The sequence below is a fragment of the Plectropomus leopardus genome, chromosome 17 (genome assembly GCF_026936395.1).
Source record: "Plectropomus leopardus strain MGB_pleo_1.0 chromosome 17, ASM2693639v1, whole genome shotgun sequence".
In the NCBI taxonomy this organism is placed as follows: Eukaryota; Metazoa; Chordata; class Actinopteri; order Perciformes; family Serranidae; genus Plectropomus; species Plectropomus leopardus.
In genome coordinates, this window is record NC_142192.1 from 22,945,143 (window position 1) to 22,962,042 (window position 16,900).

At 37.6% G+C, this 16,900-nt stretch overlaps 1 protein-coding gene across 10 annotated transcripts in view; it reads right to left on the bottom strand.

Moving 5' to 3' along the window:
- LOC121957467 (sodium bicarbonate cotransporter 3-like) overlaps positions 1-14,460 on the bottom strand; it is a 56,179-nt gene extending 41,719 nt beyond the window's left edge. For 8 of the 10 annotated variants that reach the window (XM_088090586.1, XM_042506043.2, XM_088090585.1 and 5 more), the window contains exon 1: positions 14,286-14,459. In XM_088090586.1, the coding sequence (XP_087946712.1) occupies positions 14,286-14,327 (42 nt within the window). In that variant the 5' untranslated portion in view covers positions 14,328-14,459. Of the gene's footprint in view, positions 1-7,267; positions 7,459-14,285 lie in introns of those variants that run through there. The other 2 variants (XM_088090582.1, XM_088090580.1) reach the window with 2 other exon arrangements.
- Between the last annotated feature and the right edge of the window lie 2,440 nt (positions 14,461-16,900).

The following is a 16,900-nucleotide window of genomic DNA, read 5'->3' on the forward strand; positions in this document are numbered from 1 at the left end:
AGCACACTACGGGTGGGTGAAACTGATCAAGGGTGACTAAAATTGGACTGGTCCCTCATGGTCATTAGTGACGGAGGGACTGGATGTTCAGCTGCAATCGTCAGGACAGAAAGCTAACATCTTGGTCCATCAGTTACACTAGCTGAAACGTGGAGATTGCTGAAGTTCAAACATCTGTAATAGATTTCTGACTGCTGTGTGGTGTAATTACTTTTAACTTTAAGAAACAGTGTGTATTTAGGGGGGATTTGGCAGTGAAGACTATAGATTGCAATCAGCTGAAACTTCTCCTGGTTGAAATTCCTTCTGTGTTCATAGTTCAGGATGTTTCAAATTTTTTTTAAGGGTCTCTTCCTAACTAAAACAAAAGGACCAGGTGATTTAAACCAGTAAAAATACGGAATAAAGCAGGGTTACTTCAAAAATCTAAGTGTTCTGAAGCTGTTGTTCAAGAGGGGATGCTAACTATGGTGGCAGATACAAAAAAGAAATGACCCTATTTAGAGCCAGTGTTTGGTTTGTCCATTTTGGGCTACTGTAGAAACATGGAGTTGAGACATGGTAATCTCAGTGGATGAGGATCCGCTACCTATGTAGGTGTAAACTAGGGGTGCACGATATTGGATTTTTTGTTGATATCCAACATGGCAATATTTCAAAACTAATTTGACCGATAACGTATACCGTTATCAATACATCCACTTTCTTTCCCCAACTTATTTCATTGATCATCAAGTCTCTTCTGTAGTGGAATAAAATAAGAAAAATATGCCAATTTAGGACCGATATCAATTAAAAAAACTAACTAACTTCCCACTGATATCACATGAACCAATCTTTATAAGCAGGACGTACAAAACTTGTGTGAACCTTTTCCTGTTTCCTGAGTATCGTCTTATTCTTAAGCTTCTTAAAATACCACTTACACAAATCTGTGCATTTTACCATATACAAAGTTGTTTACATGTTTTTTTGTGCGTGTATTGTATGCATGTTGTCATCATGCCTGTGAAGTATATGCACGTGTTAAAGTCTGCTGTGCCCTCGACCCCACGTTGCTCGGTACATTTTAAGAGCACATGATGCAACCTGTCACATAGCTTTGTCCAAAATAAACCCCCAGTCTATCACCCACAGCCCCCAGGCCAGGGAGGCAATTGGCCATTATGCCTTCAAATCACAGCTGTGGCTACAGGAGCAGTGCCAGTGGGGAGGGTTTGCAGCAGAACTGCCAGCTGAGTAAGAAAAGCTATCATGTAGTGACATCAACAGATGATGTTGATGATGGCAGATGTGTCTCTGGCTGCATCTACACAGTAAAAAAAAGCCAGACTATATGTGCCCAGCACTTACTGATTCTGTGATGTTTGTTTTAAATATGCAACCAAACCTGTCTGAAACTATTGAGTGATAGCAAAGCTGCAGGTCAGATTATCCAAGCAGGTCTGGATCAATACAGCAGTAACTAGACTGCCAAATAAAGGTCAGATTGTGATCAAGTTACAAAGATGGAAACATTAAATTCAAATGGATCCATGGTTAGAGCTTAATCCAGAAAGGTCTGCAGGTGTAAACGCATGCATAGTGTTTCCTGACCTGTCAGTGTCCACTAAGACATGAGTGCTACCACATCAGGTTACAAAGGGTTGGGAAGTTTTTGGTAAATTTGCAGAAAATTTCCAGGAAAGCTGGGAAATTCTGGGAATTGTTGCACAATTTCAATATAAAAAACATACCTTATAATAGTGAACTTGTATAGTGGTAAAATACACGTAATCAAGTGATAGTTGGTCTTATAGCATGTTTCAGTTCAAACTTTGCCCTTTTTAATGAATAGTAAACATGCACAATATTCAGCAACCCACTCTTCTATCACATAGATAATTTGCCAACATCAAATAAAAGAGAATTCAGTGAAATTACAACCCACTGGATGCACAGTGCATTCTGCCATGTGCAGCCTACACTACTGCCAACACTACTGTGTGGCCAAAAGACTACATTTGTGATGACATTTCAAAAGTACATATATGTTCTATTTTTATGATATTTCAGTTAACCAGGTGCAGATAGTAGCCTCAAGCAAAGTATGCAGTTCATAGCTTGTTAACCTTAAAGTATTTGCTAGTTTTGTTTGCCGGCTGTTACCACTTTTTGTTGGTTTTGTTGTTGTTTTTTTTTTTTTTTTAATCAGTCGACTTTATCATCATTGCGCAGAGCACAGGTACTGAGAATGAAATGCAGTTTAGCATCTGACCAGAAGTGCAGAACAGAGTATACACAGAATGAACAGGGGTATAAAGAATAAATATAGAATGGATTAAATGGCAAAGGGAGGATACGAATACGCTAGATATGTACAGTATGAACAGTACGAAACATGTGCTGCAGTTACACTAGGCAGTGCAGGTAAAAGTGAAGGTTAGAAAGCTTTTTTTATGTAGGATTTATTTATTTCCAATTATTATTTATTATCAAATATTTCCTTTATAAATTAGTTGTTCACTTTAAACCCATAGTTTGCACTTAGCCAACATTGTTGCCACATTTGTAAAAAAAAAAAAGTATATTTCCTCAAAAGTTAACTTGCTACTAGCTAACTCACCACATGACACATTTAGATTTGTATTCATTTAAAAATATGAATGAATGATGAATGCATTAATTTTTTTTTCATAAACCTACTGCCAAATATCAGAAACATTACTCATAGTACGTGTCACATTCTGCTCCACCTACCGCTGACATAACAGATGTCAAGCGTGGTGGGAAATTCTGATCAGAAGTCCCTCAATGCCACCAGGGAACATTACGTCACTTGTAGTCCAAGATCGGGAGAACTGAAAGCATGCATGGAGTCTGGTGTTAGATAAGCCCTGCCTGGCTGTGCTCAATACACTTTAGAGGAGACAAATTTAATGTGGACGAGTACAGAGTGGGTTTCAAATAACAATCAGAGAGAGCTAGGCAACAGCACCAGGCAACCTGCCAAGTGCCAACACAATCAAACCATAAAGAGTGTCACTCTTCATCATTTCTCATCTTTCTGTTGTCCAATCCTGCCCCCTCATCCTCTATTCATTCTCACACGGGTCTCTTGTGGGAATGCTGTTCCCAGACAACAATAATAAAATGTGTGAAAGTCTGTGGAGGATCACCAATATCAAACACTTTCCTTTCGGTTCATTTGCAACTCTCACGTTCTTCACAATAACCTTAACATATCTGCTCCCAACCAGATCAGTCAGCAAACAACAATATGAAGTCCAATACAATTGTGAAAAGATGATATCAAGTGGGCCGAAATGACCCCAGTTGCTCTAAGTTTCATAGTTACATTTTATTGTATTTTAAGCATGAAACACTCACCGCCTACAGACTTGAAATGTTGCTGTAAAAGTTAAGATTTAGTTTTCTCCACAGAGAGCTGAAATGAAGGCTTCACCACCAAAACATGGATCCAAAAATTGTAGAAATTAACTGAGAAGACCAGTTAATAACAAGGCTGGTTTAATGTGTTCAATGTAGGCACTGGGAGAGGATTTAGGTGGAAGCCAATGTAGTGGCAGCAGCCCATAAAACCCCAAAAGTCAGTTCAATCTAATGCAGTTTTAAAACCATTAGCAATCTGAATTTCATACATTTGGTGAAAAACTGTTTCTGTGATTGCTTGTCAAAAACCTGTTCAATAATTTAAACAGCTGCATATAAAGACAGAAATACAGACCTATTGTGTGCTAGATAGCGCAAAATGAATTCATTAATATTAATTTGAAAAATGCAAATACAAAATTTCTCACTATAATGTTTTCATGTTGTATATGAAGGATAAAGGGCTGGTAAAATCATTGCTGTACGTGAGTCTGTATATAAAGATTTTCTGGCTTTTACAGCAGCTTAGGAGGTAAATTCACCAATGTGTTGGGTATTATGCACGGATGAGGATTTGTGTTTCACAAGAACCTTTAAGAGTAAACACCAGGCTTACCATGTGTTCATGCAATCGCAAGGAAAATACTGTTTGAACTCACCATTGAACTTTATCTAAGGACTTTCATGTTAAATAGGCGCATGGTTGAGCTCAAGATAGACTTGTAAAGTTGTTAAAGACTGTATACACAGGTGTTTGTAATCAAGATATAGACATTGTATTTAAATCTATGGCAATTTTTGGGGCTGCAGTAGGTTGTGCTGTATGAAATAACTTTGTTGTGATGCTTTACAATGCCTTACTCTCTGGAACAGTACACATTGTGAGTTTTCTTGTTTGCTTACACTCAGTGTTAGTTAACAAAATGCAGTTTCCGTGTATCCTTAAACCTTCCTCATAAACTCCTGTAAAGTTCCTAAGTTAAATCCAGCATTGTTTACATCCTTGCTCATTAGAAAGCAGTTTCTTCTTTCTGCATATCTTAGCGCATTACCGCCACCTGTAGATCAGTGGGATAGTGTGACACCATTGCACATGTGCATGTGTAACTTGGTGCACATGCACACAACAAACAAAACATGAGCTTGACAGGGTGCCTTTAACTTTTTGTCAATAAAATGCCACAAAAAAATTGCATATCACAACTTTCCATAGTTAAATGTGGTAAATTTAAATTGCTTGTTTTGCACAACTGATAGCTATTTATTTTAATGACATATGAAGACTATTAAAATCAACCAGTCCTCACAGTTTAGAGGCTAAAACCAGAAAATGTTTCAAGTTGCATATTTTTAATTCAAATGTTTGACTGATAAATAAAAAGTAATTAGCAATCAATTTTCGCTTGATGGGCAAATTGTTTCCGCTTTGCATTTTTTTTTTTACACATTAAAGTCATTAACAACATGTAGGTTAACCTCACTTCTGTTAGTACGTTTGTGTGGGAGTGATTTAAGCTCACAGCAGCCAAACATCTCGTCAGCCAACCAGACAGAGAATTAAAACAACGAGCCACCCAACAAGCCAACAGGCCTGGTTCCCTCTAATCTCAGTGTCTTGCCAGCTTTGCTTTACTGGGACCTGATCCAATCAATAGAGACTGACGTAAGAGAGGTGTTACATAGTGAGAGACCTGTCCCTCGAGATTACCCAATGTCTCTGTCTCACACTGCCAAAATGCACAATTACATACTAAGGATGAGAATACTGACATGCCTTTACTGCCAATTACTTTTGAATGATGTAACCAATTAAATTATGTTTGAAAACAGGAAGATAATAGAAACAGACATTTGTGAGATTATTGATGGCCACTCACCAAATTATGTTAATTACATTAAAGGTACAGTATGCAGGATTTATGGGGATTTAGTGGCATCTAGAGATGAGGATAGGAGACTGCAACCTGCTGAAACTTTTCCCTGTTAGAATTCCATCAGTGTTCAGGAGGTTTTTACAGCAAGCTTCGTTTTCCACAGAGGTCTCTTCTTCAAAACCAAAGGAATAATTGATTAAAACCAGTAAAACTAGTATATAAAGCAGATTTACCTTAAAAAGTTTTTTTAAAAATCAGTGTTTTTCTGACACTCTCATTGCAGCCGGAATTCTAACTACAGTAGCGCAAGCAGGCCTATCTAGAGCCAGTACTTGGTTTGTCCATTCTGGGCGTCTGTAGAAACATGGCGGGGCAACATAACTAAAACTCAACAATTCTTATTTTCAGGAGATTGTACACTACAGAAAACATACGCATATCATATTGCATTTCTGTCATCCAAGTTTTTTACTTGCATTTTATTGGCTTTTTTAATGTGTGTTAAAAAAGCTTTCAAATGTGTTGTGTTCAAATTGTTTTCATTAATGTAAAAAAAAAAATTATTATTGTGAATATTTACAACAGTCCAGTAGTGAGTACATTCCTAACCAAGAAAGAAAAAGTCTTCGCAGTCATGTATTATTAAATTTCAATATCATTTTCAATAATATGCCCTCAGTGTAAATTTCAAAAATGGTATCAAATATGGATGTTTTTCAAGGTACAGAATCAAAGTTTGAAATTTCAGTATCCTGACAAGACTAACATGTAGCCCACAATTAAAAAAAAAAATCTGAAAATGTAAATGACAATTTTTAGGGCATAAAACCTATGATCTGTTGATCTTTACAAATCAAGACTCAGTAGCCTAACACTGTAATAGCCTTTAAAACTGACAAAAAATTTTAATCAAAAATTGAAAGATACTATCATACAAGGGAAGTGAATCATAGACTAATTATTTTGGAAAGTGTTTTTCAGGAAGGCGCGAACATCCATGGTACTTGGCATGTGCTGTACGAATGTACACCCAGAGATAAATTCTATAATTTGACCAGGCAGCTATATTTTGCTGACTATTGCTGACTATCCATTAAATTATTTACCTCCCTAGATCCTTGCCATGTGTGAACAGGACAAAACTAAGAAGGCAGAGGCAGTCAGAAGCTTGTGTCCTGTATTTAATGTCTGAGCGAAGATATAGTTTAATCTCATAGTTTCAACAGCTGGGAAGAAAATCTCATTGAGCAGAAATGTTGGAAAACAAACAGTCTCCATCTAATGAAATCAATACTCCCAAAGATGCACAGACTTTGCAGACAAACACAAAAACACAAAGATGGAAACCATCCCCCGTCTCTGCCTCACAAATGTTTTCCTCCTGATTACACCAGTACCTCCTTGCGCATAGCTCCCGCTCTGGGCAGAGTAATTTTTGCAATTTTTTAATTTTAGCTAGACTGAATGTAAAAAGGTATTGCGTTTAATTTCACTCCAGTCAATAAATGCCATCTCTACTGACAGCATGCACCTTGTTTGTATTCTGCTACCTTGGCAGAGCCATTTTTCACCCTCCTCTTCCTCACACTCCTTGTCTCTCTCCTCTCCTCCTTCCTGCTCTCCTTGTCCCGCTCCTTCAAGCAGCCATAACTGTCTCTGTCGGCTTCATCTCTTTCCTGCTCCTTGAGGCGATTAAAGAGTTGAAAGGAAACGTTTCCATTTCAAGAGTCACGTCCGATGAGGCAACAGCTTCTCTGTACTGACCACCTGCCCCATTCATTCTTATAAACCGCTCCACTCTACCGTAAAAGAACACAAGAGGACAAACCAATAGAAAACACACCAATAATGCTGCACACACAGAGCCACTGGATCCTGTTCAAGTGTGGAACACTAACAGTGGGGCACACATGAAACACACACACACACACACACACACACACACACACACACACACACACACACACACACACACACACACACACACACACACACACACACACACAGAGGACTAGACGTACCGTAAGCACATGCTCCCCTTCGCTCTGTTCATCCATTTAGACTAAAACATCCGCAAAAGCAAAGGCAGCAAGGACGTCGGCCAGTTCCCTCTTTCTGATGGCTATCTCTGTTGTAGAAGGTGTGTGTAAGCTAAGCACTAACAGACACTGTCGCACTCGTCTGTTCCCTCTTCCTCTGCTCATCTCTTTATACAGAGACAGGAGGAGAGAGAGGGAGAGAGAGAGAGAGAGAGAGAGAGAGAGAGAGAGAGAGAGAGAGAGAGAGAGAGAGAGAGAGAGATGCTTCTGAACACACAGTGCTCTGCTCTACCCTGTCAGCCCGCTCTTTGCTCAGCAGCCAATCCCACTATGCCACCATGAATATTTTATTTGCCCAGCCAAGAGCTTAAAAACGCACCCATACACACCACCCCATGGAGGACATACACACACATTTGGAGGACATTCAAATGCTCACCCGCTGAGGTATTCAGGTCACAAATGAAGACCCACCCCCTAACACAGATAAATAGAAACAAGCACACGTGTGAGCTCTGCATTCCTCAGGGGGTGCAATGAGCAGAAAAAGGACAGATAGCCTGTGTATTCATTAAGATTCAAAAAGCTTCCATGTCTTTGACTTGACATTCACAAACCCTCTCACAGCCTGAAGGTTGGATATGTCTCTCAACAACTTGTGATTTTACAAAGAACTATGGCTCATTTGTTTCCTGTCCACAACAAGAATGTGTGTCACATGAGTACGGCAAAAGGACATTCCTGAAATCTGTACCTCTAGATATCAGACAAGTCCAGACACAAGAGGTGGTACCTTAAGGTGCCTTAATAGCTCTGCAAGAGCTGCCCAAGTTAGGGTTCCAGTTTCAATAAAGAGTGAAAGTAAGAGGCAGTGCTATAATGATGTGCATTATTAGTATACCGGTGGTACAAAGCGGTACTGTATGTGAAATCCAGTGCACTGACATACCACCAACAACTACATGCATCCATAAGAAAAAAGTGAAACAGAGCCGTATTTGTAGTATTGTTACTGAAAAAATAGATGCAGTCTGTGGAAAAATGTAATTCATATTTTGCCCTGGGCAAACAGTCTCTTTCTGTTCATGGTTCTTTGTGGTCAGCTACTTGCATTAAAATTAGTAAATCATTTTCAATATATTTTACAACTGAGCAATTCTGCATCATGGAAATACAGTGTGTGTCTGGCTACACAAATTACCCAATTTGAATTCCAAACAGCAATATTTTCCAAATAGTTACAAGTTTGCACCCCTGAGTTTACTAGTCATATTAAACAGCCAAATCCGATTCTACTGACATAATTTTGAGTTGTGTATAGCCCTAATTTTTACATACTTTCGTAAATCCCTGACGTTTTATCGGGGTATACAGTACATGAAGGTATCTGTGTGTGGTGCCCATTGTGCACTACATACAATACTTCACCTCAATACAAGAAGAAGCATCTGTATTTTTGAAAGTATTTAAAATCATACCATCTGGATAAACATACACATACACACATATAGCCATTCAGTTCCTGTATGGTGAGACAGAAAGATTTTTCTTGCATAGGGTTGCGTGTACAAACCAGTGTTTACACACAAGACAGAGGCTTAGGGATCAAAGATTAACCTCTCAATGTCTCAGATCCATTACCCCTCCCAGGTTATATCACCACCCAACAGAAAGCTAAACTGCCATTATGTGCAACCATCACGACTCAGACAGCAACCATCAAGACTCAGACCACACTTAACAGCATAATGGCTTAGATGACTTTTCTAAGTTTTCCTGTAATTGGATGAGCTTCAAAATCATCTCTGGACACATGGTAGACAAAGGCATAATGAGGCATAATGCCATGTAGAACCGTGGGCATTTTGATCTGCTTTTCAGTCTTTTCAATCATGAAATTACCTTTAGGACATTGATCTGTTACTCCCAGTGGTAAACTAGAGGACAGGTACGCTTGTGATCAAATGCTGCTGGTTTGAATCCTCTGATGAGTTGTAAACGTGGGTGGCTAATAGATGTGAATGAAACTCTCCCCTATCCTCTTTAGACCACTTAAAAGAAGTTGACGTGGCCAATGTGACGTCACACGCTGATTTGTGGACTGTCGTTACGGAGCCTTGGGTTTGGCATTTTGGCTGGTACCATCATGGTTTTTATTGTTGTTGTTTTTTTTTTTTTTTAACCAGAAGTGACCATATTTGGACGAGAGGGTGAAGGAGCAAGGGTGGATCTGAGTGACAACCCAAGGACACCATCAGTGACTTGTCAATCATGAGGTAGCCACGCAAAAAAACATACCCTGTTTTATTGTACATTTTACTCTAAATAGGTCCATCATTTACAAAATAAAAATCACGCTGTCTTGAAGAATGCTTGAAACTAGCAATTGAGACTAGGGCTGCATGATTCTTGCAAAAAAGATTCACAGACAAAACACTTGGTGGACATGTTTTCATAACAAATACATGCTAATGTTAACAGCACAGGATTATGGCTTTTCCATTGTATAAATTAGCCTTGCAGCTAGCAGAGATTTATGCGGTTGAAAAACAGTGGACGTTTGATTTCCTAAACATTCTTTCATGTAAAAGTCCCTTGTTTTGTTATTTAATGGATTTTATTTTTGAATCAACCAAAGCAGGAGATATCGTTTTTTAACCTGCTACAACTTCACAGGAATGCATAGGGAAGTAGGAGCGAGTAAATCTGTGTTATTTGGAAATGAGATTGCATAGATGTGTGAATCGAGATTGTGAAATTTTTTTTTTGATTAATCACGCAGCTCTTATTGAGACCATAAACTTTTTTTTCAGATATATTTTTGGGGCTCTTTGTTTTCATTGGATAGCCAGTGACAGCATGAAAAGGGAAGAAAGAGTGGCCACATGCACCAAAGGGCCAAGGCCAGAATCTAACCCTCAGCTGTCGCAACAAGGACACAGCCCCTGCATACGGGGCACCTGCTCTACCAAGCAAGCTACTAGCCACCTGCATCCGACTTTCATAAAGTATATTACATTCTCGTAGTAAATAGATTGGGTCAATATAAACAAACAGGCTCTTTGTTTTGTACACCAATTAGCCTACAGCTGGATATGGTGGGACTTTGTTATTTTTTATCGTATTATCTTAATAGTACTGCTGAACAGAACAGAGCACCATTAGACTGGCAAAGTAGCTCATTCGGTGTAATTACCCATTCAAAGCCATGCTATACACTTAGTAAGCTTCATAAAACACTCACTATCCCTGGCAGTAAGTGCTACTGCACTGAGCCAATAATAGTCCAGGTCATACAGCCTTTCCTGGCCAGACTAAAACCCTCTTTCACTAGTCGAACAGCGGGACGCACAAATCCCTTTTTTCCTGGCATGCTAGCAAACACCTGAAGTTAAATTTAATGAACGCTCACACTGTGGAGCCAAATAGTCCATAAAGAGTGACTGTAAGTCTCAGAAAGTGTGTATGAGCAAATTATGACGCATGAACCAAACAAAAAGAATGGGAATCCTGGTGTTCGAAACTATAACACTGCTATAACAATTAGGACTGGGAACTGATAAAATGTTATACTATGGTTGGTTTTATACTATATTTGCAACAGTATGAGAATTTTACGGTACAATAACCATCTCAGAAAATATCGCAGTTTCACGGTATCACGGTATTTAAGAATTAATGAAGGAATGAAAACAGAAGGGTTGGTTTTGGTTGAATAAATGTTTCATCACTATGATTCAGACTTGAAACATTTTTTAATGAAAGTATGTGTACAAGTCTCCCTCTTGAAAAAAAAATACTGTCCAGCTGCATTTTCTTCCAATATTGTAGATCCGCAAATGTACAAAGTACGATAACCGTCAACTTCCATATCGCGGTATACCTTAAAATTATTATACTGCTGCAACCCTAAGGCCTATGCAGGTTTTCAGCATTAACACATTTGTTTTCATATTCTGTATCTGAACACAGTGTAGAAACAGTTTTCAAAAAATGCATGCATAATACTCAGATGTGCAAACGCCTCACTGTTTAACTGTGCTAATGTTAATTGATAACATCAGATATTTAGCAGTTTAGCAGTTTTAGCAATTTCACGAGTGCAGTGTCAAATTCATGTCATTTCTAGAATTTAAGCACATGTTGCATAGAAAGATGTTTTAGCATATTGCTGGTGTTTCCACCCTTACTTAATTTTACAGACATTTCAAGCGGTGCTGTTGTCTTTGTTCTTTGTGAAATGAAGCCACACTTTGGACTAGATATTGATTTTTCACGGCTGATACAGATACCAATCAGATGCCTCAAGGAGACATAATGACCAGTATGCATTAACAATAAAAATAAAAATCTTTGTTAGTATTCAATCTAACACAAAAGTTTGTTTAAATGCCTTTATCAAATGTTTAATCAAAACTTTCATCATCATATCCAGCAAGTTCCCTGCAACTTTTTTTACAAAGTCAAGTGAAAATTTAAGAAAAAAATGACTGGATAAAAAAAAGTTCCCTGAGGTTTTACAAAGTAAAAATTCCTCCCATGCTGACACTTTCTTTGCACTTTTTAAATAATCAGTTTAACTGCGATCATAAAAATAAAACACAGATACAGATGATCTGCAAAATATCTAACTAAAATGTATAAATATTGGCCCTGGTAATCGGCCAGACTGATTATCTGTCAACCCCTACTGGTGTCTCAAGCATGACACCAAACACACCATTAGAAGGTGGTACCAAGAGGCTTAATCTTTGGCTACTAAGCACTCATGCAACACATGAGCAGAGAAGAAAACTCATCTCTAATACAAGTCACTTAAACAAAGAAGCAAATCTATTTAAGCAGCTCTATAAATGCCACAAATAGAGCCTGAGATGATAATCGGCGCCATAAAGGCAGCAGAACAACAACCATTTAATGAGATTACATAGCATGTGTCCGTTCTTGTTTGAAATGAACAAAGACGCTGAGGCCAAACTAAACAATAATAGCTAACTATTCCGTTGTAGTTTAGATGAGATTCTCACTGCTCAAACCCATTTCTTAGCCCAATAACATCAATGTTTCACTTTAAACATGACATTTAAGACTCAACCAGTGAGCCTGAAAATGACAAAAAATGTCTTGTTGAAACCAGACTCATGCAGACACTGGTGCTGAATGTCCAACTCAAAGCCTAACCACTGTATATTCTCTGGGATGTGCATTTTGATGAGTGAACAGTTACACATGCCACAGTGAATGCATTGATATAGTACTTCAGCTATCCAGCAACTCCTTTTTATTGGGCAGCCAGGGGTCAAGTTTCCTCAGACGCAAGCAGACGCATATACTCCTCATAGGCACTAACACCAACATAGTAGTGGACAACCCTACACCAGCATTGATGTCAGTAAGTCATCCTGCACTTTAAACTTAGCATCTGAAACCTGTTTCTTTTTTAGACGTGTTCACACTGCTGTGTTTGATGCTCATCCTCCCATCTGTGACTGTAAAGTTACACCCAGCAGACAGGATGTGGGTCTGTCTTACACACAGCTCAGTTAAAATACACATTAAAAAGAAAGATACTTTCACTTTTTATCCTTTACTTATAATTGCTATTATATTCAAATCAAATGTTATTCAAACATCACCCAGAAAGAAAATCGAAGAAATGTACGCAATCGCAAATCTACACATATAAGGGCTACATTATGTTCACACACTACAGAAAATAAATTTGCTGTCATGTTTTTTTCTAAATGGAAGGTTGTCCATAGAATGACTGTACTAATTTCATTACACAACAAAATTCCATGATTTTCCCCAAACTTTCAATGATTTTTACTAATTTCTTGACTTATGCTGGCCTGGAAAATGTGATTGTGAAAGTCCATGATTTTATGGAATGGCTCTTTTTTTCTTGGGGTTTTTACTTTTGTATCCTTTTAAGCCCATATTTTATTCTTTTATTGTTTCCTGTGGGGGGGGGGGGTCTCTCCTGTTTTTATGTCTGCATAGGGTACTGAGCTGCTGGAATCCTAAAGAATTAATAAAGTTACTATCTGTCTATCTATCTATAATTTTATGTTTATTTAAAAATAAAAATGTGTGAGACAATAAAGTATTTGATGGACACTACGTCCTTGTCTCAAAACAAGAGTGAATTAAGGAAATAAAATAAAAAATAATAGGTAGATACTGTAACTCACGTGTCTGCCATTGTGTAAACATTCTCTCTTTCACTTTCATGTCTATTTTTTCCGGTGGCACAAGCTTTCACAGTAAAATTAGCAGCATTTCCTGACTTGGAAATGTCACACAACAGGGCTGATCTATTTTGGGCGCATTTGATACGCAAATGAGCCTTTTATTTCTGTAAATGTACCGGCAGATCTTATCAACTGACTCGCCGGGACACAAATTATCAAGTAACGGAAAGGTGGACCTGTTGAACGTTAGGGGGAAAACGCTACAATACCGGTACAAAGCTATGTAATGTTAATTAAACACAGACATTCTTGTCAGTCTTATTAAGGCAACTCTGAATGTTTATAGTAAGTTATGTGTACGTTTAGGTCAATCAAAGTGCGTGGGCGCACATTAACGTCCAGACTTACTTGCATCCGTTAATTTAACGTTAACAACGGTCAATAACGTTAATAACGTCACTGAACAGCCTTGACTCTGCTCGCGCTCGGCTACATTAGCAAGAACTAGCTGAAAACAAACAAAGCTGACTTAAAACGTGAAAAACCACGGCATTAAAACACACTTTAATACAACATATATCTGAATGAACGCTTTCGTTGACTTAAACCAGGGACCTGAACCCAACTTGTACCCGTGCCACGTGTCAGAAGTGGAAAGCCGGCTAACAATAGCCGCCGCCGGATGGTGCCTCACTGAAGCTGACTCCCAAGCATCACTTCTGCGGCTGCTTGGCAAACAAGGGGCAAACACGGACAAAGAGCCACACTAATAATAATGGTGGGCTAGCGGCTGGGCGGGTACTCACAGTTCTCAAAAGGGGCCTCATTTGTTCCGACGGTTCGTCCATTTTTCAACTGCCGCCGGTCTTCTTCCCACCGTTAACTCTTTTTTTTTCACAGTCGGTAAACGGAGAGGACGGAGCCGGGTGGCACTTGTGTGTACTGTGAAGACTGGCTGTGCTCTCCCTAACGACACAGTGAGGACACGCCCCTAAATTGATTGACAGTGATTGATTGCCAATTCGCGTTCGATTACCGGCATTCTCAGCCAATCACATCTAAATACGTAATGATGGGGGCGGGAGTTGTTTTCTATGTCAAAGTCCCAAGCGGGCTTTTTTGTGTTCTGATTTTCTTTCTTTCTTTTTTTTTTTTTTTACCACACTAAACCTGCTGAGACGGTTTCTGCATCCATCATTTAAATGCAAGTAGAACACAAGAGAAGTGTATAAAAACATACAACTTTATTACAAAGTCTTGATTCCCAAGTTTCATATTTAAATTAACTGGATATGAAAATGATGCTTGTTTGGTTTTTATTTTGGGGACCCATATAGTTGAATAAAGGCCAACAATATATATATATACAGGTATACAGGATATACCCACCTCTTTTACTGGCTATTAACTGTATACCTGCCTATCAGCCAAAATGCCATTGGATTTTATTTTATTTTTTTTATTTTAATTAATTTTGTTTTATTTTATTTTATTATTATTTAGCCTATTTATTTATTTTATTTTATTTATTTTATTATTTTTTTTATAGGAGTAGGTAGGCCACCTCATCAACTACCACTTAACCAACTGTATATACTTCATAATTTTTCTATATTTTGCTAGGTAATTTCCTTTTAACTAACTAAAGCTAGGCTACTTAAAGGCAAAGTAGGCCTATATATGGTGGAAATGTTAACCAAAGTGGCCACCACCATAGTTTTTTTTTTTTTAAATAGATAGGAATCATGCTGGACCCAGACAGACTGACAGAAGGACAAAGAAATCAAACAATGGTGTGGCTTTCAAACATTAGAAAAGCACTCTCTACTTTTATTTTGAGAAAAATGAAAGACTTTTACAATGTTAAAATAAAATATTTTTCCTTGACAACAATCAAATGTATTTTATTTTGATAATATAAGGGATTGGACATTGGAATAATGATCATACATAACAAACAAAGTTGCCAGACATTCGAAATTGAATGCAGGCTACACATTTTTACAAAATAAATCCTACATATACATTAAAAAAATAACTATTTTTGGGTCCTTGTTGGTCTTCAAGAAAAAGTAATCAATAGGCCTAGTAGCCTTTATTGTTTAAAGATGTTTATTATGACCTAAAGTTATTCACTTCTGAAAACAGCCTAATGAAACCCAAATGTTAGACAAAAACAGAGAAAAATAGAAATGTGTATTGAGATTCATAATGGCCAAGCATTCACACACTATAGATTTCTACTTTAACATAGTCTTACTTTGTTTAGGCATACTTAAATATACAGGTGTATTGTGGATTTGCTAATTGCTAATCCTCAGATATTAATGTTATATTACATTATATCAACTTCTGTATAGGCTATTTTAAATGTCAAGTTACAAAAAAAATAGTGTATTAGTTGGTTGGTTTGTTTTTTTTTTTCAAGAAAAAAGTAAAATTTCTCTGATTCTAGCTTACTGATTGTGAATATTTTCTGTTAGGTTTTGTTTTGTTTATTTGTTTTTTGTGGGGGTTTTGTTTTTACTCCTCTAAGAAAATTAACTGACTATCTTTGGGCTGTGGACAAAACAAAACATTTGAAGACCTCATCTTGGGCTTTGGGAAACCATTATTGTCATTTTCCCCATTTTCTGACATTTTAAAGACCAAACTAATCAATTAATTTAGAAAATAATGACAATGGCAATATTTGTCAATTGCAGCCCTATTCTTTAAAAAAAGGACTTATATTTTAACCTTTGTCCTAGGGTGGGAGGTCAACAATCATGGTCTATCTATTCATCTGCATGGATTATGCCGGTTGAGAAACCTGAATATAAAACGGAAATAAGTATATGAACAAATGTGAAATTAAATCCTTATCATCCTACAGCCTCTTGGTGTGGCTTTATCATCCATCTTCTATAAAACCACCTTTTCTTAGCATGTATTAAAATTTGACAGTGTGTAATAATTAAATTTAACCAGCAGATGGCAATGCTGTATCAACCATTCCTCTCATGTCAGGCGGCAGCTGGCTGCGAGATATGAACATGTTTATTTTCCTCTTCAGAGATGATATATTAAGTTATCTTTTATATCTGCTCATTCAGCGACATATTTGGGAAAGTGAAATTGACTACAATAGCAGAAGCACCTAACTTGTTTTTAAACCATCAAAAAAGTTGCCTGATGGGTAAGATATGGTAATGGAAGTTGGTGCTGATATGTGATAAAATACTCTTTGCCAATACAATTGCCTTTTAAAACCCAGCTCAGTAAGCAAATGTAAAACATTTTTGTAGACCTTTAAGACTTATAAATAAAAATAAAGTTTTACTTTTATCTTTTATCTCTCTCTCCCAATTTCCAGTCTGCTTCTACACCATCAGATAATGATAAAAATGTCACACCAAGTGATTACAGTGAACATCATCAC